The 27,925-nt window shown below is 42.4% G+C and overlaps 1 protein-coding gene across 3 annotated transcripts in view; it reads right to left on the bottom strand.

The window, feature by feature from the left end:
* The window catches only part of Cacna1e (calcium voltage-gated channel subunit alpha1 E), a 304,112-nt gene that overhangs the window by 27,135 nt on the left and 249,052 nt on the right, over nt 1-27,925 (bottom strand). For all 3 annotated transcript variants that reach the window (XM_059280418.1, XM_059280419.1, XM_059280420.1), the window contains 11 exons: nt 22,273-22,284; nt 20,268-20,364; nt 16,925-17,085; nt 16,222-16,359; nt 15,226-15,427; nt 13,719-13,883; nt 13,048-13,158; nt 9,083-9,166; nt 8,220-8,345; nt 4,474-4,539; nt 357-448 (listed from right to left, as the gene is read on the bottom strand). In XM_059280418.1, the coding sequence (XP_059136401.1) occupies nt 357-448; nt 4,474-4,539; nt 8,220-8,345; nt 9,083-9,166; nt 13,048-13,158; nt 13,719-13,883; nt 15,226-15,427; nt 16,222-16,359; nt 16,925-17,085; nt 20,268-20,364; nt 22,273-22,284 (1,254 nt within the window). The remainder of the gene's footprint in view (nt 1-356; nt 449-4,473; nt 4,540-8,219; nt 8,346-9,082; nt 9,167-13,047; nt 13,159-13,718; nt 13,884-15,225; nt 15,428-16,221; nt 16,360-16,924; nt 17,086-20,267; nt 20,365-22,272; nt 22,285-27,925) is intronic.

Below are 27,925 nucleotides of genomic sequence, written 5' to 3'. Positions count from 1 at the left end.
GCTGAGGGACTAATCTGATAATAGTGAGATAGTGGTAGAACCCCAAGACTCCACATTATCGCAGTCACTCAAGGTTCCAGGTCTTAAATTGTTCCCATCAGAACATTCATCTCCCCTCCCAGAATCCTGGAGGACAAGTTGAAATGCACAATTTAACTATGGAGTTAAAGTTATTGATGAAACTTTCTAAACCATGGAGAAGGCAGTTAAGGCGTGGTCTCCTTCCACTACCTATCCTAATAGGATCAGCGAAGTAGAATTAAGAGACCAGGAGGCCAATCAACTTCTTCCCTCCGGGTGTTTCTCCCCACAAAGACCACGAGCTCTTCAGCTTGAACAATTGTTCATCCTGATACCTGAAGAGCAGCATGAGGGACCCGAAGAAACTCCGAAAGTTGTTGTGCCGGTTGATGTGACTCTCCTCATCTAATTTTATGTTTCCAAATACCTTGGGGGAGATAACAGAAATCAATGAGCAGTATTGAGCTGTGTCACATGTCCAGCACATAGCCATTAGATACACAGGTAAGGTAGGTAAAGCTACATGGATGACTTCTTGATGGCGGTCTCTGAAATAGATAACGCAGAGTGAGAGAGCTAGCAGAAACCATGTTCTTGGCCTGATATGGAGACTAATTACCTTCCCCACTGCTCCAGTTCTGCAAAGGGGACTAATGTTAGCAATGTCCAAGCAGTATATAGAATGCATATCTTTTAAAGTCATTCTACTGAAACACAGGTTCTCCTATGCCTAAGTTGTAGGTGCTTTTTAGTTCTATGGTACCCATGCCATCTACCAAAGACATTGCTCTACAACAAGAGGACAGAGAAAGAGCCACACCTCTTTTCCCATCTCTGATATTCATGAAGGGAATATCTGTATTTGTTAAAGATGTCAGTTATGGTTTGAGCAGAAGCTATCTCTCGATATGCAAGCAGATCAGATCCTAGAGGTATGTTCTTTAGGTCTGTTTTTATTTAAAGATCCAAGTCTCAGAAGTTTGTTATATTAATCTACAGCCAATGGAAATGAACACACATACATCTGCACACTCACATACACCATTCAACTGACACAAATCTCACCAAAAGAGAACACTTAAGTGTAAGCTAAAAGCAAGGTCCAGGTGGTAGGATAAATGAATGATAATTGGACACATGAAAAAGAAGGGTGGGAGATATAGCCCTAACTTATATACATGAGGTCCTAGATTCAGTCCAGAGTTCCATAAAAGGAGGGAGTGGGGGAAGAAAGAAAGAAAAAACAGGTAGTCCTGCCTACAGAGAGAACGCTGCTAATGTGTTGCTGGACTTTGGCCACTGACATTCACACAAAAAGAGGCAACACTCAGCAATCTTTATCTAACACAGTGATAAAGTCACATGACTCCAAGATGCTCCACTGAGAAGGGTGCACACTCTTCTTCCACCTGTGCCTCAGAGGTCAGGACTGATCCAAGTCGGTGCTGGTACAACTGAGTACTCCAAGGGTCACTTTCCCAGCCATCTGAGCTGATTTCCAGCCTGCATTTGCCATGCTTCGGTTTATTCGATGTATGCTAAATGGAACACATTTTCCCCTAACGGTTTTGAGAATGTGCAATTGAGGAACAATCTCTGCCCCCAGCTATTTTGCTCAAGCAACTCCCACTGACACCTGCTTTGGGAATTTGTTCTCGGTGCTGTTTTTTCAAAACCCAAATACTACTTGTCTTCAGGGAGAACGGAGGTGGCGAGCCAGGCAGCAGAGGGAAGAATAGAAAGAGCAGATAAGAAATAGAGGGGCTCCTCAAGAGACACAGAACTAGAAATCCCACAGAAGCAGCCAAATCTCCTTCGTCCTGGATACTTCGGGTTGTATATCCTTAAGCAGTTTAAGTTTCCTTCTCTCTTCATTCCTTTAGCTAGGAATCTATCATTTGTGCCCAGGCTATCCCACATTCATTGTTCACAGGGCTTTTATACCCTGTGACCCTCATGGAAGCATCATTAATTGTCCTGGCTGTGACTTTTCTCCAATACTCTACAAAGTAGTTGGAGAATGTACTGTGATTTTGTACATAGTAATTGTCAAAGAAAGCACAGCTACTCTGAATATTTCCTAAGGTAATTTTCAAGCCCCAAATATTTATTATGGAAGTTGTGCATCTTAAAATTTCTTTGTCCTTTTTTTTTACATCCTCCCAGCTCTTACCACCTATATCTCCTTTAACAAAGACCATGAAAAAGAAAGAAAGGGCCGCTTCTGACAGTTGCGGGACAGAACGGGCTGACATCCATTTCCACTTGTAATCACAGAACTAGAAGGCTCGGCTTATATTTAACTCACTATTCTACTACAAGTAAGGGAATTATGGCCCAGGGGAATTTAGTAACTTACCCAAGTTCACACAGCTGGATAGCTACAGAGTTGAGGCCACAGCCTCACTTCTAACAACCTGTGGCCATAAATTCCTTCCCATAAGTGACAAATCACTCCTTTGTTCTGCAATATTGTCTTCTTCTGAGAAGACTTTGAAAGTCCAGAATAGTTGTTTGTCTTATAGACAGATCTGGTTGCTATTTAGGTCTATCTGTGACCTTGCTCCTACCCATTTGCCCCTCTGTTTGTGTAGGGCTCTCCGTGATGACAACATTGGATATAGTTTCTCTAGTAACACACTCAGGTTTGTCCATGCTTGGAGCATAGCATAGGGTCTCTGTAATGGACCAGGCTAGGAACAGCCAGCTAAAGCAAGTCAACAGTGGCAATGATGTTCATGTCTCTGTGGAAATAGTGTTGTGAAATTTTAGACAGAGGGCTAAACATGATAACATTAGAGTTATGGTGGATATTATGGTTTATAACTGAACAGTTCCCAGCTCCCACTGAAAAGTTAAAGTAGTACTTGCATTTGCTTGTCACAGAGTTAAGAACATGGGCTGTATGGGAGCACAACTGGGTTTCAATATCAGCTCTTTGGCTAATTATCTGAGAATATGAACAAGGTTAAAAGCTATTTAACCATGCTAAAACATCAGTGGAGATAATGAAAAGCTATCATTCCTGACTATGCTGATCATATACCTTGCCCTTTTCTCTGTATGTATGTTTGCATATAGGCATACATTAAGAACATTGTCTGGCATACCAAATAATTGAAGTAAATGATGAACAGCATCATCAGCACCAGTGTGGGTCTCAGCAGTAAAATTGGAGATTCTATCATACTGCTTGAAGATGAAAGGGGTCAGGGCTGTTTTTTCATACAGAAATGTAGGCATACACAATTTAATTAAACCAACTTTCCAGTTTTGATTTGAGAATACATAAATTCTAGGACAAAGTTTGGAGGGAGTTGTTAGGGTCTTGAAGTTATCAAGTGAGCATTAAACTTCTGTTTCTAATGTTACTGTCATTTTAATCTCTACTGAAAGATCCTTGGAGAAGGGAAAACCATAGCCTCTCAAGCAGGCTTGACATATTTTGATGCTGGACATCCTACTGTGGTTTTGGAGACCAATACTCCCCGGTCACAGAGTTAGAGGGAGAGGGAGAACAAGAAGGCAGCTGAGAGGAACAGAAAGAAGAGGTCTTTTAGAAAGAATGTAAGCAAGGCTGCTGAGCAGGAAGCTGCGAAACTGAGGCAGTGGCTCCAGGTGGCAGAAAGCACTGAGCATCCAAGCTGCCTGGCTGCAGAAGACCATCAGCTGAAGTTGGGAGGGGGGGTGGATTTAGTCATGAAAGGAAGCCTGCTTTAGATAAACAACCTATATACTCCATCAGATACATTAAGGGGGTACATGCTCATTTTTTTATAGAAGCACTTCATCCACCCCAAATGACTCTTGTCCTCAGAAAGAACATTTGGTTTCTTGGGGCTCAGAGAACCTGGAGCTATCTGCACAAATATCTAGGTGGGAACCTGATCTGCTATCAGGTTCTGAAACCAGAGAGGATGTGAGTAGTCCAGGGAACTGCCCAGCAAGTTGCATGGCCCTGTATAATAGGAATCGCTTGGAATGTGGCTCTTGGGGCTCCCTAGAATGGCCAGTGGTAGGTCTTGATGCATAGACCTCAGACAGTTAAACTTAACATGGATGAATTTGGTGTTATCGCTGACAGGAGGAACAACCATCTACCCTTCTTTTAGGTCAAGTCCAAATAACAGAGATCCTGAGAAGCAAGTAAGCCTTGCTTTAGTTGAAATGGGGCATCCTTCTCTTGGAAAACAATGGTGTCATTTTGCTTTTGTTCTACTGTAGCCACAGAAGCCAAGCTACTCCTAAATCAGCAGCATGATTGGAAAATCCCAGAGCAGAGCATCCTGAGTACCTAGGGGACCATGGCCCATGTGCAGTTCCCAAGGTCACAATGCCACAAGGCCTCAGAGAGGCCCCTTAGTCAAGCAGAACTGTACGAATCATCTGCAACCCTGCCAGAGACCATCTAGGCAGCTGCTGCCCCACCAGGGCACTGGTGTGCTCACTCACCTGCATCCCAATGATGGCATAGATGAAGAAAAGCATGGCAATCAGAAGGCAGACATAGGGGAGAGCCTGCAAGGGAAGCAGGAGACCGTAATTAATCAGGAGACCACCGCCCCTGTAGTGCAGGAGCCGGAACTCTTATCCCAAGGCTATTTCAATCAGGACTGGCGCTGCTCCTTAGGGCTGTTCTGTTTGGAGTAGTCTTCCTTTTTATAAACCCAAGTTTTCTGACAGGTATGTGCCCCTAATCTCCAAAAAGAGTTAGCGAAACTTCCTGGGCTTGAGAGACATTTCACTGGACATGCATAAGAATAATAATCCTAGCAACTGTGACCCAAATTAAGTAGGAAGAACTTGGTTTGGGCTTCAAGGTCTCAGTATCGGTCCCTCCCATTCCTACACCTAATGCAGAACTCACAGTGGGGAATTTGGAGGCCAAGTTAAATAACCAGGGTTCCTTGTTATATGGATAACATATCCATCCCTGAAAGCATCTTTTATCTTCTGATGAAATACCATTTTCTAGTGTTTAATCCTTTCAATATTTTATTATATTTCATATAAATTCCCCCAAAGCCTGCTAAGAGCCATTATGAAACTGTAATGAAGCCACATGACAAAAAAAAATTTAAAAATCCATATTGTGTATTCTTACTGCCACTTTAGGATTATAGCATTTCAATCTGTGAGTCGAAAGCAAGGACTTGCCCCAGATATTCTAAAGCAGGGGCAGACACAGGGCAGTTGGGCTTGGGAATAGGATTGGCCAATATACTTGTGTGGTGATCCCAGTACTGGCATGAAATTCCCCTTTCTTTACTGCTCAGTAAGCTCCCTGGAGCCAGTGCCACCGTGAGTCTCCGTCTTGTCGTGAGGGTACACACCACAAGTCCCAGGAGACCAGCCAGAGGCTTTCAGAAGACTGGAGCAGGGCAGAGCTTATCAACAGAGTTAACAAAATGAAGAGCCCCAAGAGGGACTATTTACAACTTGAATGGAGAAAAATTAAAATGCAACTGAAAGCTGATGCGGAGACCTCTCTGCCACAAAGTGCTGAGTCCCAAGATCCAAGGAAAGGAGTGGCTGCATTTCCATGAGGATTGGCATAAAGGGCCGGGCGGGGCCTGGAGGGCTGCCCTCTTCTCCCCATTTGGCCTGGTCGTCTTCTACCTTCTCCACCCAAAGCCTCCAGTCCCAGATTATCTTCCTACTCCCAGCGTCAGAGAGAAAAACTAAAGAGTCCATCTGTTCTCTCTTCTTTTAAAAGAATATTTGTTTGTTATTTTTATTTATGTGTATGTACATGTGCCCGCATAAGTTTATATGCACCATTATGTATGCAGGTGCCAGTGAAGGCTGGAGGATGTTGGATCCCCTGGAACTGGAGTTAAGGTAGTTGTGAGCCACCCCATGTGGTTGTTAGAAATGAAACCTGGGTCCTCTGCAAGGAAAATATGTGCTTTTAAACCAGGGCCATCTCCTCGACCCTGTTCTCCTTTCTTGTTACAACATACATTCTAACGCAAAATAAGAGAAGGGAAGGATGAAATTCTGAGCAGGGGCCTGAGACAGAAATGGATGAAGTTCAGGGCTGGCTCAGAGTAGGTAAAGACAATGATAGAGTGTTTACATTGGGCTTCTCTCTGCTTTGTATTTGCTCAAGTGGGTTTTTTTTTGGGGGGGTGTTGAGACAAGGTTTTTCTCTGTGTAGTTTTTGGTGCCTGTCCTGGATCTCGCTCTATAGACCAGGCTGGCCTTGAACTCACAGAGCTCCACCTGGCTCTGCCTCATGTGCCACCGCCACCCGGCTCTAAAAATTTATTCCTAAGCAATCTGCTTTTGTACTATATCCCAGAACTGTCCTGAAGAGGAAACACCCATCTGTAATACGGCATGACAGGGCTTCAGATTCATGTGTCTTCCCTTCTCTGCAGTACTCACTGAATAGGACAACCATTTGGCCATCAGTCTTTGACATGTCCTTTCACTTCAATAGGACACAGTGTCACAGAGACTTGGTGACTGGGAACACATGACAGAATGACACATAGTTCTTAGATTCACTAACAAGTGAAGCTTGATGGGCAGTCCTCTTAAAATAAAATAATAAAAACAGCTTTCAAAGCAGTTTGTCTTCCTAATTCTAAATATGAACTCACGGGAGACTCAGAGGGTAAATTCCTAAGGTTTTGAATTTCTCCTCTGTCATCTAACTCTGGAAAACTAGAGTTCACTGAGTGAGGCCTCTGTGGGAATAATCCTGCCAAACAATCGGCTCCTGATGGGGTAGAGAAGCCAAGGCTATATCTTGGAGACTGAACATCCTATAACCAGTCTTTCATCTCAACTCCAACAATTCTTGTAAAGAAGTCAATCCATAAGGAGGATATGGGACAAACTCCCTTTCCAAGTGATGACATATCATGGTTTTACTGCCCTGTACTCTTTAATTAAATGTATAATTAATTAAAAGAAGGAAGACAATTTGGTGAATTGATAGTTTGTCATCCTTGAGTCACTTAATGTTTATCAAATTTATTTTTAATACATTAATTGAAAAACTTTGTTTACAAGAAAAGAAATGCACCCAGGCCTTAGACTAACAAATAACACACATTAGATGTCTTTGGGGTAGTGTAAGTATGCTTGAACACCTTCCTTTACTATTGCTACCATTGAAATTATTGTTAGGCGCCGACTTTTAACTAACCTCTATGTACCTAGACCTATGCATAATCCCATGAGAACGTTTAAAAAAAATACATTGTAATAACTTGACCAAACATTCCTAACCTTGATAGGACATGTATGTGTGCCATTAGAGTACCATACATTCAGGAGATGCCAGGTGAAGACTGGTAGATTGCACATGAATCATCTTTTTATGAAGTGCAAGTTGAAAAACTTTCCCATGAAATGAAAACACTGACAAGTCCCTGAAAACGCTGAAAACATCTTACAATAGGAGGCCAACTCTGTTTTTGTTTTCTTTTGCTTTTTTTGAGTGTGATGCCCCATTACTTGAATCCAAGAACTCAATGTGCAAATGAGGGTTACATGTTTGAAACCAGCTAAGTTACACGGCAAGTTCTAGACCCCAAACAGAACATAATGAGAATACCCACATCCCCAGTAAAACCAATAAGTTCATCTTTAAAAACATGTTACCTCCATAATACTAAATTTTTACACTTATATTTTTATTAATATTAAAGACTGAAGACATGTGCCCATCTCTTCATACATTAAAGCATACATTGATTACCTATTCTGGATAAGGCCCGAGACAAAGTCATGATGGCATATCTTTACTGATTAAACTTTTGAAGTAAGGAGAGGCTTGTTTTGGCTCATAATTCTAGAGGTTGGAGTCCAGGATTGGGCAGTTATACTGGCTTGGGTCACTGAAGGGTCACATAGGCCGAGTCTATTATGGACAGGGTTGCTCAGGGCAATCTAGAAGGCGCAAGGATGGCACACATCTCATAAAGCATGTCCTTGTTTCAGTATTGACAGAAAAGGCCCAAGCTACAAAGTCAAAGTGATACAGTAGTTTTAGGATAAGATTCTATAATGTAGATATGAATTGAGCACTATCCAGCCAGCCTATGTTATATAAGAACTATTGTATTTATGTTTCTAATAAGTTTCAAGTTTATAAACTTCTCCTTCCAATAGGGGAAGGAACCAGGGTGAGGATGTTGCTGTTGTGGTGTCTGGTGGTAGTCCACCCTCAGGGAGCCTTTTACCTTAAAGGACTGCACGAAGGTCCACAGCAAAATGCGAATGGTGTAGCCCTGACGCAGAAGCTTTATGAGGCGTGCAGCTCGGAAGAGCTTCAGAAAGCTCATATTGAAGCCACTGGTGTTCACCAGCTGGTGGACCAAAAGGAAACATGTAATTAGTGACAATATGCTCATTTAGGAAGATCTAAGCCCTGGTATTTTCCCATTTATTCCTTACTCAGATCACAAAATAGACGACAGTCTCTGTCTTTTGTGGTTAACTGAACTCCAGTTGAGGGGCACCCAGTGAGTGTCTTTCTAAGCCTCCTAACCCAGCCCTTCCATTCCTAGGTAGATGGGTACAGGGAGTACCCTGGCGCACAGGAGAGGAAAACTGGCTTCCCCAATCTGTACCAAAAGCACTGAAGTCTGCACTTAGCTGTTAAAGGAGCAGGGCTAGTCATTCCCTAGCACACAATGGCATTCTGATATTCAGTAATTACAATAAAGCTCCCCACAAGTTCTTTAGGATAAACTAATTTAGAGAAACATTTCAGGTCTAACAACTGTGTGGTTAAAGACAACCATGTTATTCTTTGTGGAATTTAGCTAAATACTTTATACTACCTTCTTCTAAGAGTCTCCATTCCATTTATCCCATTCCACGTCTGCTGTTTGAGTCATGTAAATGTAACTAAGCCTTCCATGAGACCTGCCACCCCAAAGTTTGCATTCTTTGGCTGATGCTCAGGAAGGAGGAAGTGGATTCCCAAGATAAAAGGGACATGTTTGACACGGTGAGTTATAAATGGGGTGTATGTGGAGAGGATTTTTTTAATGCTACTCCAGGATCCAGCTTAAATATGGGGACCTTGTGAGCCGTTCACCTTGCTGTCTGTCAGGATGATTTCTGTGATACTGCCAATCACAGTGATGAAATCAAAGATGTTCCAGGTGTCACGGAAATAGTTCTGCCAAGTGCATTCAGTCACATGAACATCAGACAATGGAAGAAGAAAAAGAAAAGACATCTTCTGTTACATAACTCTGTCACTTGGAAATTAAAACTTGTCGATTCATGCATAAGTTCATTCTAACTTTGGGCTCAGTTTCCTGATTCTAACCCGGAATTCTGTTTCTCCTTTACTAATTTGGGAAATCCTCATTTTAAAAACAGTTCCATGACTATTTGAAGACTATGTTTTTGAAACTGTCACTTAAAAAAATCCCATAAGAAAGATTTTTTTTGAAATTAGAAAACATTTATTTTTCACCCATGCTACTGAGTTTGATCAACAAATAAAAAGTTCTGCATTTATAACGTATACACCTCAGGGAATTTGGGGTAAATACACACCCATTAAACCTTAAGTATCATACAACTTTAAACTTCTAAATTATTTGCTTCAAGAGGCTCTATGGGACTGGAGGATACACACATGCCCCAAATATCCACTGAGTCTTTTCAAAACAACTGATTGACAGTAGGATGAATAGACTCCATCGTCCACCCCACCCCACTCCTTTTCTGCTCTGTTACATTTTGTGAGGAGATGTAATTAAGTTTTTTAAAAAAGCAGGGGAGTAGTCATGAAATTAGGAGATTGATTAAATACTATATATGGGATATAAAAGACCCAGAAAGTCCACCAACCAGATGACAACACTTGCTTCAGAATGCATGATGTGTCCATCCAATCTCAGCACAGACCTTGGACTACATTCTTTAAAACAGGACACCCACATCTCCAAATTGGGTACTGGGCATCAGGTACCATAAGAGTTCTGGAGTACTACCAAAGTGCCCTGCTTCCTACCCTCATAATTACCATCACTTATCTTTAGCATCTGTTCCAAACCCTTGATATTCTTTCAATTCATTTGTTTCTCTTATGGGTCTGAAAGTTAGGCAGTACCAAATGTCCCATGTTCATATAGTACTGAATAGTGGGATTGGCCAGAAGAGTGAAGATATACCACAGATAAAGGATTGTGCAGAGAAAGGTTATGTTTAATGAGCACCACATATTTAAGACTTTAAGCTATTATTATCCTTGTTTTGTATATGAGAAAACTGAGGTTTAGGGAGATCTGATTCCAAAGCCACATGTGCCCTAGAGTATAAAGAAAAGCAGAGGGGCTCAACTTTGTAAACAATTCACTTTCCAGTGGGGCACTCAGCTCATCAACGAGGGAGCCAAGTGGGATCTCTAAAGCCACAACTTTCAAGGTGTTCCTATTTCCCATCCTAAGATGAGTTTCCTAATTCTTAGTTCATAGATCTAGGTTTCAGAGGACTAGAAGACTTGAGTTCCAATTGAGGATGCCTCACTGGCATGAGGTACATTACTCTTCCATTTTATTTGTAGTTTCATTTCCCATGATTTTAGTTACTTACAATCCAAAATATTAAATGAAAAATTACAGAAAGCCAAAGAGAAGATATTAAGGGCTTTATCTAAGTGAAAAATTTCAACTTAATAGGATACAACACAGTTCAGTCAAGAGCCTCATAATGATGTTTCTACTAACGACCTAACACACATACAATGGAGTCTCATAATATTCTACTGCCTGGTGATGTAGCTATTATAGTTTGTAAATACATACTATGATAGTCACAAAATGACAAGATTGCCTAACAACGTTAGTGTTAACTTGACAGAATCTAGAATCACCTGGATGATGGGCTTCTGAGCATGCTTGAGGGATTATCTTGGCTGTGTTATTGAGTGGAAAGACCCACCCTGGGTGGGATCCTGTTACTGTAGAAAGTGATCTGCTTCCTGATTGTGGATGTAATGTGACCAATGGCTTCAAGCTCCCGCACATTGACTTTCTGTATACATGGACTGTACCCTTGAACTGTGATCCAGAATAATCCATTTCTCTCTTAAGTTGCCTTTGTCTGAGTATATTGTATACATCAATAGGAAAAGAAACTAAGATAAATATGTTTCTCAGAAAGCATCCCATCATTTAGCAGTATATGAGAATACATTATATGGACATCGATTACCCTCACTTTCAGGTATCTACCAGGGATTTGGTAATGTATTCTGGCCACTGAATAAACTAGTAGGTTATTCTGAACTCTGGGGTCAGATAGACCAGGATCTGACTCCTGGATCTGTCTTTCACTAACTCTAAGTAAAGTATTAATCTTTCCTGAGTTGTAGTTCATCTATAAAAGAAGAAAATAAATGAGCCTATCCAATACAGACGTTATATAGAGAAATGAATGTGTAAAGCACCGGATGGATATTTACTGGGTAGCACAATGTATGTTACTTATTTCTCCTTTTCTTTCCATTTTATTCCCACCCACTTTCTAATTCTACATTTTCTTGTGTAACCTTGAAAAGAAAGCACATTTTATGAACTTCAATTTTTTCTTTTAAAATGATAATTGCCACAATGCCAATGGCAATATCTACTATGCCTTTTTCAGAGTTAATGAGATCTGACCAAACAGTACATGTTGGGGTATTCCAAAAGATTGGGATGCCAAATCGATGTAATGGTGCCTTTTCTGGTGTGAATGACTCCAGGCCTTGAATGAAACACAGGAATGAGGGTGGGAAGGAGGCAGGGCTTGAGGCCGAATCCTCTAGTTAAGCCTGTAAGTATGTATTCAGCATTCACCACAATTAGACACATAATTGGGGCTTAAGTCACAGACAATGTCAACACCAAGACTCATAGAGAAGCTTCCCCTGTGGTGGTGCCGGCTTCCCCTCTCTTTCACTTCACTCCACTTGGTCTAGACTGCTTTATAAAGGCATCTTTGTGTGGTAGAAGTTTCTTTTTACCTTTTTATTTCCTTGAGTCTCAAAACACTCAAAAGGGAGTCAAGAATTCCACAATGCAGCCACTGCAATGGGTTCCCCTCAACTCTCTCCACCCCAAATAATCAAATGAATGGTTGTATAAAGAACCAGAAGACTGGAACAACCCCCACAATCAACACTGACAATTATGAAGCCCAGCCCAGCGTCCTGCTAACAGCTGTTACCAGGAGCACTTATTTCAATTTGCAGCAAAGTTTTTCCCTTCTTGCTAGGAAAGCGGTCCAGTCTGGGATTCACTTGAACTTGAAAGAGTAGCTCACACCCTAAATAAGTGTGAGACAGCTGCCAAGCGGGCTTATCTGCACCCCACTGAGCTCACAGCAGACCCTGAAGCAAGTAGGAGGAGAGGGAGGGACGGATTGTGTTTATAGGACATAGATGCAAAGGCCAGGTTTGTTAACATTCTTGAGAACAGATACAAGAGTTTGCCAAACAATTATAATTACTAGTTGAGGAGAAGTAAAAAGAGATCATGCCAGAAATAATTCATTGCAATCTCTCTCAAGTCCAATTCCATATTCTTCCCCAAACCCCACACCCCCTAAAGGTAATTGAACATTGTAAATATAAATAAACATTTTAATTGGCAGAAGTTACTCTTCATGCCACTTAGTGGGCAGAAGGCTAATAGGTAAAAATCTATTATTTGCTGCGTTTGAGTCTATGAAAGATATTTCCCCATTCAAATCATAAAATTTATAATCATTCAAGGTATATTATTCTAACCTGTGTTTTCTTTCTTTATATATCAAATCGATTGTAGTTCTAATAAAATCCAGTGATGGCCACCCTTCTGTTGACAGAATTCAGTAGGACTGATGGTTTGATGGGTATGGAGATGTGGCTCCCTTTCCCTTTTTTCCTACTCTGCTCACATGGCAGCCTATTTATTGAGTAAACTGAGCTCACTGTTAAATGTGCAAGCAGGTGAACCATTCTTGAACAGCAGTAACCTCCATGTAACCCAAAGGAAGAGAATCCTGATGCTTGAACAGACATACCAGGAAGCCAAAAGCGATGACCTTTAGGACACATTCCAGGGAAAACACCATGGTGAAGGCAATGTTCAGGTACTTTAGGGCGAGTTCATAGGTACAAGGAGCAGAATAGTACTGCCAGGAAGAAGAAGAAAAAAAGAACAATAGAGTCAAAGCCTTAAGACCTATGTGTATATGGTGGGATACACATGCCAGGTCTAGTCATCTCTCAACTTGCCCTAATGGAATACTTCAGTGCATGTGTATTATATAGTGAAACACATCCCCATGTCCCACTTAGGACAGCTTAATAGCAAAGCCACCTTCATGTCCAGAGTAAAGGTAGCCATGACAGAAGCACTTTCCAGAGTTAAGTGTTTTGCACTTAGCATGAAATATAATCAAGCCCACATTAACTCCAGTACTCCTTTAGATTCCATGATTTCTGAAGGGCTTTGTCCACCCTCATCAAAGGTGGACCCTATTGATGACACTTTTGTTCCTGAAAGTCCCTAAATGCTACTCTGTTACTCTGCATTTCATTTAATGACCCCACCCCTATCCCAAAGTTCAAGGACTGGGCTGTTGAACTAGGTAAAATCCAAAAGACTTCATGATAGAAGAGCAGGTAAAGGTGGCAGGCTAGTAAGGTGGAGTGGTTTCCCAGTCACTGCACACATACAACTACTTCTCACCTTCATCATCAGCACGACAGTGTTCAAGGCGATCATGGCCATGATGGTATACTCAAAGGATGGAGAAACCACGAAGTGCCACACGCGGTACTGGAAGGTGTGCCTGTTCTGCGGCATGTAGCGGGTGAGGGGTTTTGCACTAATGGCGAAGTCAATGCATGCGCGCTGTGGAAAGTCAAGTTATTAGAATCAGCTCAACCTCCCCTAAACATTACATGGACTCTGTTAAGGGGGCTTATCTACTGCCTAAGAATGCCTTATCTGAAATATGTAGGACCAGAGTGATTTGTGATATCAGATTGGTTTCTGAGTTTTTAATGTTTACATAAATGTAATGAGATATTTTGAAGACAGGATGCTCAGCTAAGCACAGAATTCATTAATATTTCATATGTGCCCCAACCACATAGCCTAAGGGTAATTTATGTAATATTTTATTAATTTTCTGCATGAAACCAAGTTTCATGGTATGGAATTTTCTACTTGCCATATCATATCATTTAAAAAGTTTTGGATTTTTATATTAGAAATGTTCAAACTGCATCTGCTTATGCATTCCTCTTATAATCTATGACTGTTTCTAGTTCAGCTCCATTGTTAAACAACAACAAAGTCAACCTTATAAAACCCTACAATGTTCCAAACCTATGCATGTGTTAGAGGAGCAATTAAGAAAACGTATCCCCAGTCATTAGAAACACAGATGCCATGAGAATCAGGGAGGTAAGCAAACATCTTCATGTTGTAATTGTGGCACATGTCTTTTCCTTCTAGACTATCACACACAAGGGTAGAGATTGCATGCTTATCTTTATGTATAATTTTGTATCTTGTCTGTGTGTGATGTATGTGCATGTGAGTGTGCAGGTGAGCATGCCTGTGCACACACATGTGGTCAGAGAAGGACATGGGGCATCTTCTCCTATTGCATTCTTGCCTTGAACTAGGACCTTTCATTGAACCAGAAACTCACCATAAGGTTACGTTAACTGGCCAGCAAGCGCTCATGATTTACCGATATGTGTTTCCCTGTTGGGGTTACAGGCACATGCAGCCATGCTCAGCTTTTTAAAAAATGGTGTGTGTGTGTGTGTACATGTGTGCGTGCCCTTGTGTACACATCATAATGCACATGTAAAGGTCAGAAGACAACTTGTGGGAGTTGGTGCCTTCCTTCTATCAGGTTGCCCCTGGAGACTGAAGTCAGGTCTCCAGGGCAGCTGGGATTTGTAGTCCCTGAGCTGTTGTACCAGTCCCATACCCAGCTTTTTTTGTGGATGCTGGGAATTCAAACTTGGGTCCTCATACATGCTGAAAAGGTGCTCTTACCCACTGAGTACTGGATCCAAGACTGCATGTCTCTGTGCCTCCCCCTGGGCTTTTCCTCTCTTCCCACTCTAATACTCCAGTAAAGTTAGGAAAACATGGTCTTTCTCTCTATGCATGCTGTCCTGATTCTTTTCTAAAGCTCCCACTACTACCCTTACTACAGTCTACCCACTGTCACCTCATTCTTTTCCAGGCTACACTCCTCCATCATCTTATCCCCTTGCTCCTGGAAGGTGATGATGATGAGAGCCACAAAGATATTGACGAAGAAGAAAGGGAACACCACAAAGTAGACCACATAGAAGATGGACATCTCCATGCGGTTGCTGCGGCTTGGGCCTCTGTCCTCCTCTGTCACATCTACAGAATGCTGCAGGACCCTATGAGGATCAAAAGAGAGGGTACAGAGGGTTGGTGACAGCCTTAGCTTTGTAGGAAATGTGCCACCTTTTGTCGTTGTTGATATGTCTTCTCTGACTTTTTCTATTCCTCCACTGATTTGGGGTGACCATAACCAAATTGGTAAAGAAAAGGTCCCACTGTTCTTTGTAGCCCACTTTCTATCTGTATTCATCTCGTAAGCAACAGAATGATAGCCTCTTATAGTTTAGGTCGTCATGTTCAGTACCAAGGGACTTCTAGTGCCATTTGATTTTCTGCGGCCAACTAGTGGTGTCTTACTCATTGCTAAGTCTTTGAGAAAAAAAAAAAATAGCCTCCTGCTATGGACAGCATAAGAACCTGCATTCTTTAAAAAGAGGTCTGGTCTTAGATAGCATCTCTAGGGTCTGTAGGCTCCCTCCCTCTTTAGGCTCTCAGGTGCAGAGCCAACGTTAAGGATAGATCTGTTTCAAACAGCCCACAGGGATCCTCCTGAGGGGTAAAAAGTTGTAAAAACTCATTTGTTCTGAAGTAAAAGGGCTCCACACAACGCGAAGGTTGATGAAAACAAAGAGTTTCAAATATTTCCCCAACTTTGTCTACCCCTTCTCCGTCTCTGTCTGAAGGATTTTTATTTTTCCTCTTCTCTGCCTTTCTCACCCACTCAGAACCACTTACTTTGGTACAATAACAAAGGGTTAGCCGTGTTCATCTTGAATGAGCTTTTCAAGGCACCCACACAGTCCCATTGCAGCCCTCAAGACACATATACCAAGCCCACCCTGTCACTCACTGAGGCCACCCTTCCCCTGTGGAGACAGTGAAGAGGGTCAGCAGGGCCCAGATGATGTTGTCGTAGTGGAATTCATGACGCTTCCATTCCCGGCCCTTTACCTCCATCTTGTTTTTCTCATGATCTACATAGTTGCCTCTGAAACCAGAATAGAAATGAAATAAGGGCCTCTTGGTATAGTGTATGGAATAGTCAAACATTTTTAGAAACTTTAAAAATGTCAGGGTAACAATGACCACCATAAAAAAGGAACAGCAAGTTTTATTAAGGGCAGGTACTACTATGGAATAAAAATGATACTTCGTGCCCAACAGATGTTGGATGAATCCTGATATCACTAGCTGCCTATGTAACCTTGGCCAACCTAATTTTTGACTACATCTTCCATACTTATAAAATGTAAATAAGACTTCTCTCAGTAGGTCATTAGAAAGACTTAAAAAGAGTTCCGGCAAAGTGTCTCTTACTTTGATATAAGATATATCTTATATAAGATATATCTGATGTAAGAAAGGATATATCTGATATAAGAAAGGAGTTCAACAAATGTCTATTTGTTCTATAATTCTTCCTGGTTTATAATTCTACGGGAAGGGGAATGGAGTTAAGAGAGAAAGGAGACCTAGTCTGCTGTGGAAAGTGGAGAGGGATTTGCTGGGACACCCTGAGCAAACAGTGAGAGGTGTATGGTCGCGGTTCTTACATGCACTCCTTCTCTGTGTCCTTCGAACTATCAGTGCAATAAAAGAACTTCCCCTTGAACAGCTGGACGGCGATGACAGCAAAGATGAACATGAAGAGCTTGTAGACAATGAGTATGTTGAAGACGTTCTTCAAGGAGGTCACCACGCAGTCAAACACAGCCTGTGGACAGTAGTGAAGGCTCTCGTGTCATTCCTAGGACAACTGAAGCAGGGCCATGCCACCACCCAACAGGCTGAGAAGCTGTCCCAGCTCCTCTCACCCACCAAGCAGTGATACTCATGGGGTAGAAGCTGGCTTCCTAGCTGGTTACGGTGGCAAGGACCTGGCCTGGGAAGCAGACATCTCTCAATCTTGAAGTAAATGTAAAGCATGAAGCTTAAACAAGATGACAGAAGTAATAGAGGGTTTTTGTGTGTGTCTGTAGATACTCAGTGTGAAACCCAGAAGTTTGGTGCTAGATCAATTAGACCATTTTACCCACTAGACAGCATGATCCTGGCCTTCAACCTGTTGGTGACATCCATGGATTTACTTAAATCGTGCTCATGTACCATCTTCTTTTACCCCTTCTAAATGGATCAGAGGGCAATCACATGCTGTTGTCTTTGTTCGTTTCAATATTTTATCACTAAGTTCATATATTTGCTCTGTATCTGACTCTATCACTTCATGTTGCTGCCTTCTAGTTGAAAGCAAGCTGTATTCAGGAGGAAGGTCAACAGAACTGTAGGAAGGAATGAGGTCTGTCTGTGTTGGAGATGAGGCTGTGTGGACAGAAACAGGGATTTCTGTTTCAACCCCCCAAAAAAACAAAGGGTCTCCAGAGACCTCCCTTCTAAGCCCTAAGACATGAGGAGTTCCATGACAGTTTGACATATTTCAAGCCATTTTTAGGTTATTTTCTAGGTTTTCAGGTTTAGCTCACTGGAGAGTCTGGCCTCACGGGGTGCTGCATATGTGCAGTTATTTCTTCATAGTGCTGGGTGAAGTGTGGCTGGATTCATTAGTGCGGCACTGAAGGGAATGTGAGTGACACACAGCCTTGTGGAAAGAGCAGAGCCACCTACATCTCCTCAGGTTATCACACTGCAAAGAGAGGAGCCATCCCCAATTGAACAGAATTAATGAAGGCTGAGGCCACAGTCCTGTGGTGTGGACTAATCTCATCAAGCTGCTGCACATTCCTAAGCTCCCCCTGGAGCTCCTGCTGCAGTTCACAACATGTGGAGCCCCAGACAGCCTGGGTATGGGACGCACAGGGGTGGTGATTGATAGCCCTAAACCAGTGGCTGGCTGGAGGGAGGGTGGCCAGGAAGAGTTGACACAGTAGAAGGTGATCCTGGAGGGGAAGGAGGAGAGGCAGGGAGGAACAAAAGGAGGAACAAAATCATGAGCCACTTCCTTTGAAGTATGATTTGCCCCCTGGGATTCTATACAGTGTGTGCTGGGCCTAAGACAAAACCATGTTACCACTAGTCTGAGGCCTTCCAGAAGTGGCCTATCCCCTTACCCTTCTCTCTGTTCCCCTCCCCTTCATACTCTGTTCTGCTTCCTCTCTGAAGATCATAGGATAGAAAGGAAGTGATGATCTTAGATCAGGAGGGGTGTGGGGTGTGGCTGGGGCAGGTGACATGCATTATCCCAAGGAGAACTTGGGAAAGGATAGGAATTGAAACAAGCAGGAGAAACAAGCTCCTAGCTCTGCCTCCTATGGTAGGCATGGGAGCAGGCCCAGACACACTGTTGGATTTTTTTTTGGCTGGGGACCACTCACATCAGCTCTCTTGTCTATACTATAATTGTATGTTACACAGATCTCCATTTTCTGGGTGAAAGAAATTCTAAGGATAAGTAATCTGCTCTAGGTCACACACCTCCAAAATCCTTGAGTGCTAGACTTGGCACTCACAGGTTCTTTTCCATAATGACCAGTTAGTATGCTATTATCTTAGAGGCACCTGATTACTAGGTTTAGAAGCCATAGTTCAGGCTCTTCTCCCAGACAGTCTGGCTCTATTGTGCTGATGTGGAGAGTGTGCCTGTTTTAGGAAGCTTTTCAATGGTTCAGACATAGGTGGCTTCTGGCCACTCTATGAGAAGCTCTGTGCTAGGTTCTGGGATACTGCAAGTGGGCAATGAAATCTGCTTCCCAGGAAGCATCCTTGTGTACCCCAGGAGGATGGGGTTGGGTGCTGGTACTGAGGCTTGCTCTACTGGCTGTGTGGCCTGGTCTTCAAGAATAGGACTGTAAAGCCCTAGACTTGGAGCTGATGGTCCTCAGGAATTCAGGAAGGGGAGCGGCCTTTCTTCCATGGAGCTTCAGACTCTATTAACCACAATATATGGAGAGGAAAGGGGAGAGGGGTGAGCTCAATTAGGGTGCTAAGCTTGAATGGAAAGCAAGCCCTGAGAGGCAGGAAGGATACTGGACAAGAGGATGAAGGGATTGCATAGATCAGATACCAGTTTTCATCCAGATCATGGAAGACCTTATCCAGGGTAACTCACTTCCCCATTTCTTTTCTGCTTCTGCCATAAATGGACTATGTGTCCTTAAGTTAGCTGTTTGTGCCTCAAAAATATGAACTATTTGTATGAGATGAATCTTTTTTAAAATTATGACTGAAGAAAATAGCTGTGGTGGTTTGAAAGAAAACGGCTCCCAAAGAGAGTCGCACTATTAGAAGGTGTGGCCTTATTGGAGGAAGTGTGTAGCCAGAAGGTTTCTCCGGTCCCACGGCCACTTATAAAATAATCAGGAAACCTTATGACTACGGAAGTGTGTCACTGCAGGGGCAGACTTTGAGGTCTCTTTAGCTTAAGACTTTCCCTCAGTTGCCTGCAAGATGTAGCGCTCTAGCACCACATCTGCCTGCATGTTACCATGATCCCCATCATGATGATAATGGACTGAACTTCTGAAATTGTAAGTGAGTCACCCCAATTAAATGTTTTCTTTGTAAGAATTGCTGTGGTCATGGTGTCTCTTCACAGCAATAAAAATCCAAACTAAGACAATATCCCAGATTACCCAGCCTACCTTAGCACACAGCTTCTGTAGCTTCTACTTTAATGACACAGAATGTTCCAAGACAAAGCCATACAGGCTTCTTCCTAGATGATAGGCAGGGAGTATAATACTAACTGAGTCTGGGCTGAAGAAGGAAGATCTCATCTCCAAGATTCTTGTGACATTGGAGACCTTGGCTTCAATAGATGTAAAGGATCTCAATCCCCAAGACAGAAAATGGGATATTCTAAGAAGGGATTGTACAAAAGCTAGTCAGCTGTAACTAAAGGAAGGAAGGGTATTGGATGGGAACAAACTCTGAAAACATTACCTTCAGCTTGGGCAAGCGCTTGATGGTTTTCAGTGGTCGTAGAACTCGGAGTACCCTCAGAGACTTGATAGTCTTGATGTCCCGCCCCTTGTTGGTTCTGTAGAGAAAGGCCCCCAGGAAATCATTCGGAAAGGGGAGAAACAGAAGTGGCAGCCACACTACTGCATTAATAATAACAGTAAACGCAGCGAACAGAGAGAAGTAGACCAGAGGCCAGAAGCTAGGCTGGTGTAGAGTCCTTCAAGGACAATCTACAAACATGTTTCAGGAGTAGTCTCACTCTCTAGTGTGCATATACACACATTCATATGTATATGCCCATATATGCACATCCATGTGCTCACAACAGTTCAACTTATGGTTTCACAACTTCAGAGGGTGCAAAAGTGAGCTGCATTCAATAGAGACTACATCAACTTCAGCATATTCCTCTACAGGCTACTATGCAGAGAGAAACTCTCTTGTAAGACTGGGCAGTCAATGGTCCTAGTCACCCACAAAATCATGAGAGTAAAAGATTGATGCTATGCAGCATGAATAATATGCTGCTAAGTTGATCAGATGTCCATAAATGTAATAAGTACATTTTGTATTAAGACATTTTCAATTTCCATTGAGTTTACCTGGATGTGACCACATGAAAGAGCGGGAACATCTGTGTACATACCAAGGAGCACACAGGCATCCACAGGCTTTCATGCACATATATTAATAATTGTTTCATGTCTTTCATAGCCACTTTAATGCTATCTAATACCACAATGGTAAATAAAAATGGAACAATGTCAACTAGATACCATGACCAGTGGCCCACTGTGGATCCCCACGGTGCCTAGTCCAGTCTTTTTTCCACAGCAGATTTTCAAGGTATTTGGTGACTTGGGAACAGTTGTGAGCACATCTCATTGGGGAACTTGACCCAGAAGTCCAGGTTTGTTACTTCTCATGGTTCATCAGTGTGGGGAGAACACAGCAAGGACCAGTGAGGAACCCAACCCTCTTGCTGTGCTAGGCTGCCACTTCAGAGAAAGCATGTGTGCAGGCATCTTGCCAGGATCGTGGCTCACACTCCAATTATTCGTAGCTGGCCTTTTCTCTAGTCATTTCTATTTCAGAAGCTCCGTACCTAGCACAGGCTTCAGAGAATCACTCAGCTGGAGCAGGCCCAAGTTATAGGACATACCTACCTTTATCCTGGTCCTATAGGTAATGACCCTCCCTAGTCAGCCTCTTAGGAATGTTTCCTCTTAATGAAGATCATGCATTTCTCTTTTTATTTCTAGGAATTAAATGTATAAATCAAGTTGTATTTCTCTTTCTTCCCTGTTCATCCCCTGAGATCTTTGTATTCAACTCAAATAACTACAATTTGTAAAAAAAAAAAAAAAAAAAATGTACATGCTGGGAAATAAGACTCTAAATATTAGTGAGATCAGGCTTGGTTCATTCCTCATGCTGGGCCAGACTACTATTATATTAACAATTGCTGTAGAGGGGATCCAGAACATCAGATGGAGAATACCTGATTCTACATGCAATTTGCCCTGCTATGCCCAGCCTCAGATAAGGAAATCATAATCTTTTACAAAAGGTATGAAGTCAATGAATCTAATCCTTCAAGCTGACATTATACCAGTATTAATTCTAAGCTCTCATGGTTGTCACATGTGATGACCTACATGTCATTTTTGAAAGGTAATCCACATATACTATATTAATATGAACTTTCACATCCTAGAGCTTCAGCATATTTAATAAATTCTTCTGCTTTTTAAGCACATCTACCTACAATATCTAAGAAAAACATCACACAGGCCAAATAACTACCCAAACCAATAGGAATGGTCACTTCTCAAGCATGGGAACTGCTCTTAGTGCTCAATGGAAACCTACCATTCATATAGACTCACCACTCCTTCCTCACTGAGTTAGTGCCTTCTCCAATTACAGTTTCTCCCTCCTCCCACTAGTCCCCCAAAACTTCTTACAAAACAAACATAGTTACCCCAAAGCGTTCCTATGGTGGATCCAGCCAGGAAGCAGTAACAGGAAGGGGGAGGGATGGAGAGAGAGAGAGGAGAAAGTCAGAAAACCTCAGGGAGGAGAGAAGCTCTTAAGGTGATGGCATCTGGGGAAGCAGAGGACCATGGGATCCCACCCACAGCCTTGGCGCTTGCCACATCTATAGGGTTTGTGAAAGGAAGGACAGCCCACCATATGCTCACCACCCCCTCTCCACCCACAGGGCAAAAGTCCTTTGAAAGCTCTAGCAGGCCTGCCTCTAACTCAAAGGTACCTGCACCTGCACCGTCTTCCAGGGGGCTGAGTTTAATTGTACTTTTCTAAACATAAGCGTTCATTTTCACCCCCTTAGGAGTCTTACAACAAAGTCTGCTTCCAGTAACTTTATATCTGCCCTGGGTCAGACACTCTCTGCAAAGGCATTTCAAGTGACAGTGGCATTGGATAGCTTTACCTGAAGAGGGGTGGGTAACCACGTTCAAACGGGGGCACTCTGGTGTTGCTCCAAAGTTCAAAGAGCAACATCACTCAACCACACCCAGGTGAGGAAGAGGACTTTTGTTTGTCAAAGTTTTAGAGAAAAGCTGCTTTTTGAGCAATTAGATGAGGAGTTTTTGAACTGTTTACTGTACAACTCTTAGAAGAAAAATCATCCCTGTTCGAACAATAAGACAAATGTCCTTACCACCCTCCCAAAGTCGAGTGATCTGGAAATTAAATTGGATCTTTATAACCTGAAATCCTTAATGTGATAACTTCTAGATGGTCAGAGCCCAGAAACGTCTTGAGGTGTAACTCACAGGTTAACCAAACATCTTTTTATCCCTCCATACAAGTAACAAGCATCTCTGCAGTCCTCAATCCTTGTCAGACCCTGTTCCAGGTACTGGAACCAGTGACTGGCTAATCTCTTGGAATATTAGCTAGTCTTGTAAGGAAGACAGACCTCAGTCCAGCAGCAAGTACACAAATGAAAGAAATAGTAGTAACTTGATGTGGAGAGATGGAATCATGTGATTTGATAATTCACCAAGACAGAAACACAGATCTCTTTTCTTTATGTTCTATTTTCCTGATAATATCAGAAGATGTGAGAACAGGGTAGCAGATGGACATACAGGCAGGTGGTCTAGGAGCACAGTCCCCTGGCTTTAACTGTCTGTTTAACCCAGCCTCCTGTCTCAGAGGCCTTTACATCCAATAGCATCTGAACCGGTTCTGAAAGACCATATTTAGAGAAGCTACCTCATGCAAGGAAGACCAACATTTCTTGCTCCTTCTACATAAATACAACACAAAATTTGCATTATTCTCGTCAATTAATTTCTCTCCAGAACCCTAGTAAAATGTGGTATGGAACAAAGGAAACTTCTAGTCACTGTATATGTACCCCAATGTGTTAAAAAAAAAATAGGGAAAAGTGGTACATTCTAATATTAACAGGTAGGTCTGCCACACTACTTGGCTCATTCTGACTACCAAGACCTGAGCAAAGATAACAATCAGACATGGGCTTCAATTGAAAGATTGGCTATTAATTATTCTGTACTCTTTTAAACAAGTGTCTTACTGCAGAAGAACCATTAAAAAGCTATAATTTTGTTGCACATGTGAGGGCCCAAGGTCAATCCCCAGCACCAGAAAAAAAAGAAAACCAAAGCAAAGCAAAATAAAGCAAAAACCCTGGTTTTGAACTGATGCCAAGAAGAGCATGCTTGCATCCTGTCTGTTAGCAGCACATGGTCAATACCGACTTGCAAATGTCAATTTGAAGTGAGAGGGTTGAATAATAAAGCAACAGAATTGGAAAAAAAACTTCAAGAATTTCACCATCACTAACTCAATTATATCATAATTTATGACCAAACAAGACCAAGGCACTTTCCCCCTCAAATCCATTGTGAAAGCCAAGACTGCATAGGAGATGCTTTTCCAGCTTGTCGAGCCACATTGTTTTGCAAACAATTCACGGGCTTTTTATGAACCATCCAAATAATCACTTGATAATATTGTTAATCTTTGTTCCTAAATGTATAATGAGGTTTTTTTGTTTTGTTTTTTACACTACCTAATTAATATGCTGGGATACACTGGTCCCACTTTAACTGGGACTCAATGGGGCCACCCATTTTACCATTTATCTTCTACCAATTTGCTCACCAGAAGAATAGCAAAAGCTCAATTTCCCCATGTCTCATCAGCATAAGAGGAGAATTTCCCAACTCAGTTGTCAAGTTGCCCTCCATATTCATCACATGCAATCACTAGGCCTTTACTGCCATCTTGCTCTCTGGGTCCCCTTTCTTCCCAGGATGTGCTCTCCAATAGCTGATTTCTGCTAAGAATGGGCAGAACAAGAACACCAAGTTCTGAAGAGCCCTTCCTTCCTTAAGTATCATGGTTTCTGTCCTCCTCCACCAATGAGAAGTAGCAGAGGGCCATGAGGGAATTTCTTGTGGGGAGATCTAGGCTTGCAAGACAGGAAGAGAGGTCCAAGCTAGAAAGAACTTAATTATTCTGCTATTGTGTCTGGACCATTAGTTGGTAGGCAATAATAACTACCATTTATTATCCAACTTAAGTACCTGGTACTGTATTGAACATAAAACCTATTTTACCTTATTTAATTCTCACAGAACCAAATGGGGTTATTTCTCATTTCTACTGACATGTAAAGAAATGGAAGTTCACAAAGTGAAGACAGCAGAAACGAAAGATCAGACGCAAGTCTGCCTGACTACAACGTTATAGTATCTTTCAAATGGGAACCACTAGGGGTTTTATCCAACGTAGAGAAACGAACGCAAAAGAAATTAGTATTAATTTCTCTATTATTCCATATAATTTCTGAGCTCAACTATTAACCTATCTGTCGTAACTCCCCTTAACTTTTGTAGAGACTGTTGGTGGCAAGGAAAAATTACAGGTGCAACATCAAGATGGACAGGCATAGGGATGCCCTTCTCCATTTTCCCTGCCCTAGGTAGAGACAGAAAGATCTGCAGAGGAAGTTAATAGCTTGTAACTAGCCAGAACAGCATGGCAGGAGAGTGTTTAACATATTGGAGGGGAAAAAAAAAAAACAATAAACTGGAATTCCACACAGTGAAGCGGCTCAAAAAAGACCTGGCTTTGCTATTTACTCATCACGTGAGTGAAACCAGCCAGAACTCTAACCATTGAGTTCTCAACTGCTGAAGCTGATCGATGAAATCAAGTGTGCATGGAAGTGAGGAGGAAGCATTTCCCTTCTCATGGCAATACATGTCACTCCAGAGGTGGTGGGGAAATCAGGTTCAGCTTCCTGCATGAAGAAAGGAAACGCAGCACTTCGGCCTTTTTACCCTTAGAGGATTTACCATTTTTACCTTTTTACCATTTGAGGACTTTTTTTTTCCTTTCTGGCTCCAGCATCTCTCCTTGTCATCTATATACCTTAGATCCACAGTTACTCTGTCATCTTTATTCTGTGACAATAAACCTCACTCTGTGCTAAGTATTTGGTGTATAATCCTTTCCTCCTTGAATAATGACCTCAATGAACCTCTAACACATACCATGACAGCCATTTGAAATGTGCCCCTTTTCAATACACATCACTATACTCCAACTGGAGGGTACTTTGGTCCAAGTACCAAGAAGCAGGAGGAGGCAGCAGAGCATCTGTGTGTTAACAGTTTTGTAATTTAGACTGCAGAAGAGTGACCTGGTTTGTATTTCTTTTTAGTCCTTCTGTTCTAAACATAACCGATGACCCTTCATCTGTGATCTTCGTAGGGAGGTCTTGCTGACTGAAGTTGAGCCAATGCATCCCCTCAGCTGCAGACTAATTTGTACTGTAAGGTTGTGTCCTGTGAGTTCAGACTGAGCTGGTGGCTAGCAGGTCACACAATCTGGGCAGATACTTCCTGGGTCCCATTATACAATCTTCTACCCTGAGAGCTCTACAACCTACTTTTAAGCATGAAGGGTACTATGATGAGTTTCCACTAATCACTCAAAACCAGGCTCTTCCTGTGGCCATGAAGCCTCACTTCCTATACAGGGTGCTTTTTGCATACGGGTCTGGTTGATCCAGCAACTGGATGGAGCTGTGTTCCCTGATTTGGACTATTTAATTTAGCCTAGTTCTGTGTCCACAGGATGAGGTTCTACTTATAACCAACCACCTTCCAAATTTGTTCTATGAATAAACAGAAAGACTTGGGTATTCACATCCATAGGATGTCTGCAATTGAACAACCTATGGATTGCTCCTCAGCAACATCAATGTCACATGTGTTCCATGACACGTGCTGGGCTTAATGACAAGAGCAGGCAGAATGGGAACTTTCCTCCATGTCTCTCTGAGTCCCACCTGAAGGCCAGCAGGATAGAATAAAGCAACAGGAACTCCCAAGCATCTACAGGCACTGATCACCTTTAGTGTCCTGACCTAGACACAAAGTTAGATGAAGTGCCTTCAGAGACTGGATTCTTGAGGGTCAACATCCTATCTGTTCACTGCTGGACATTTCCAATTCCTTTACAGCAAGAGTTCTAAATTCACAGTTAATGGGCTACCTGGTGGCTAAATGCAATTTTAAAGCTTTATTTTCTTCCAAAGTAAGAGAAGTGGATGCTATATCTGGCTCAGGAGTAAATAGGTCCATTTCTTGCCCCTTCAAGACAAACTATAGTAATAGCTTCCTTTGGGAAACTCTCCTTTTAAGTTCTAACAGAGTAGGGGCAGTCAAGAAAGAGGCCCCCCCAGGTATAGCTTTATGTGTGAGGGACCCAGATATTAGTGAAAAATGGGTGGGGGGCGGGTAGATAGCTGGGTTTTGGTGAAAGGTTTATTCTGTGTTCCTACACCCTTCTGGTAAATGAGCACATACATTTCGGTTCCAAACAGCCAACCCTTCCTGATGATGTACGCATCCTCCCCTTCAGAGACACCAATTCCCCAGAATAACCATCCCAGAGGAACAGATGCTCTGGCCCCACGAGGCACTTCCAAATCTCAAACTGCCTGTGTCTATGGGTTTTATTGAATGAACTCGGAACCAGCTCAGCTGCTATGGCTTATTCTGAGTGCATTCGAGAGACTGACCGCAGACATCTTAGCCACCAGGGCAGAGTGTCAAGTGTCAGGAAAGTGACACACTTCAATGAAAGGAATGTAATAAAAGCTAATGCGGGCAGTCTGATTCCTTCTGGCATCCAGAGGCCGGCTGACTCATGTTTTTGCTTCTGGCCAAGGACTAAATAATGAGAGGCCAAATATGGTCAGATCCCCTCATGTGCCAAGGAGTCCTGGCCTCACCTCATACCCTGCTACAACAGCAAAGAGTTATGGAAAGCCCTGGCATCAGTCACTAGGGAGCCCACCTGACTCTGACTGACACAGGAGGTATGGAAGGTGGAAGCTGAATTATTGATGCTTTTTCTATTAAATGTTTAGACCAACAAGCAGCATTAGCTACAAATTTGCTATTGAGAACATACGCAGGAGCGTGTAACTACTCATGTAAGTTCAGCTAATCAAGTAATGCATTGTACCCAGTGGGTGTGGAGAAGGTGAACACCACAGTTCAGAGTGCAGGTTTAAGGCCCAAGACATAACCTAGTGTTTAGTCCTCTGATTCGCCACTACA

This window comes from Peromyscus eremicus, chromosome 15, assembly GCF_949786415.1.
Source record: "Peromyscus eremicus chromosome 15, PerEre_H2_v1, whole genome shotgun sequence".
Lineage (NCBI taxonomy): Eukaryota > Metazoa > Chordata > Mammalia > Rodentia > Cricetidae > Peromyscus > Peromyscus eremicus.
Note: the sequence above shows the minus strand (reverse complement) of the source record. Positions and strands in the feature narration are given on the sequence as shown.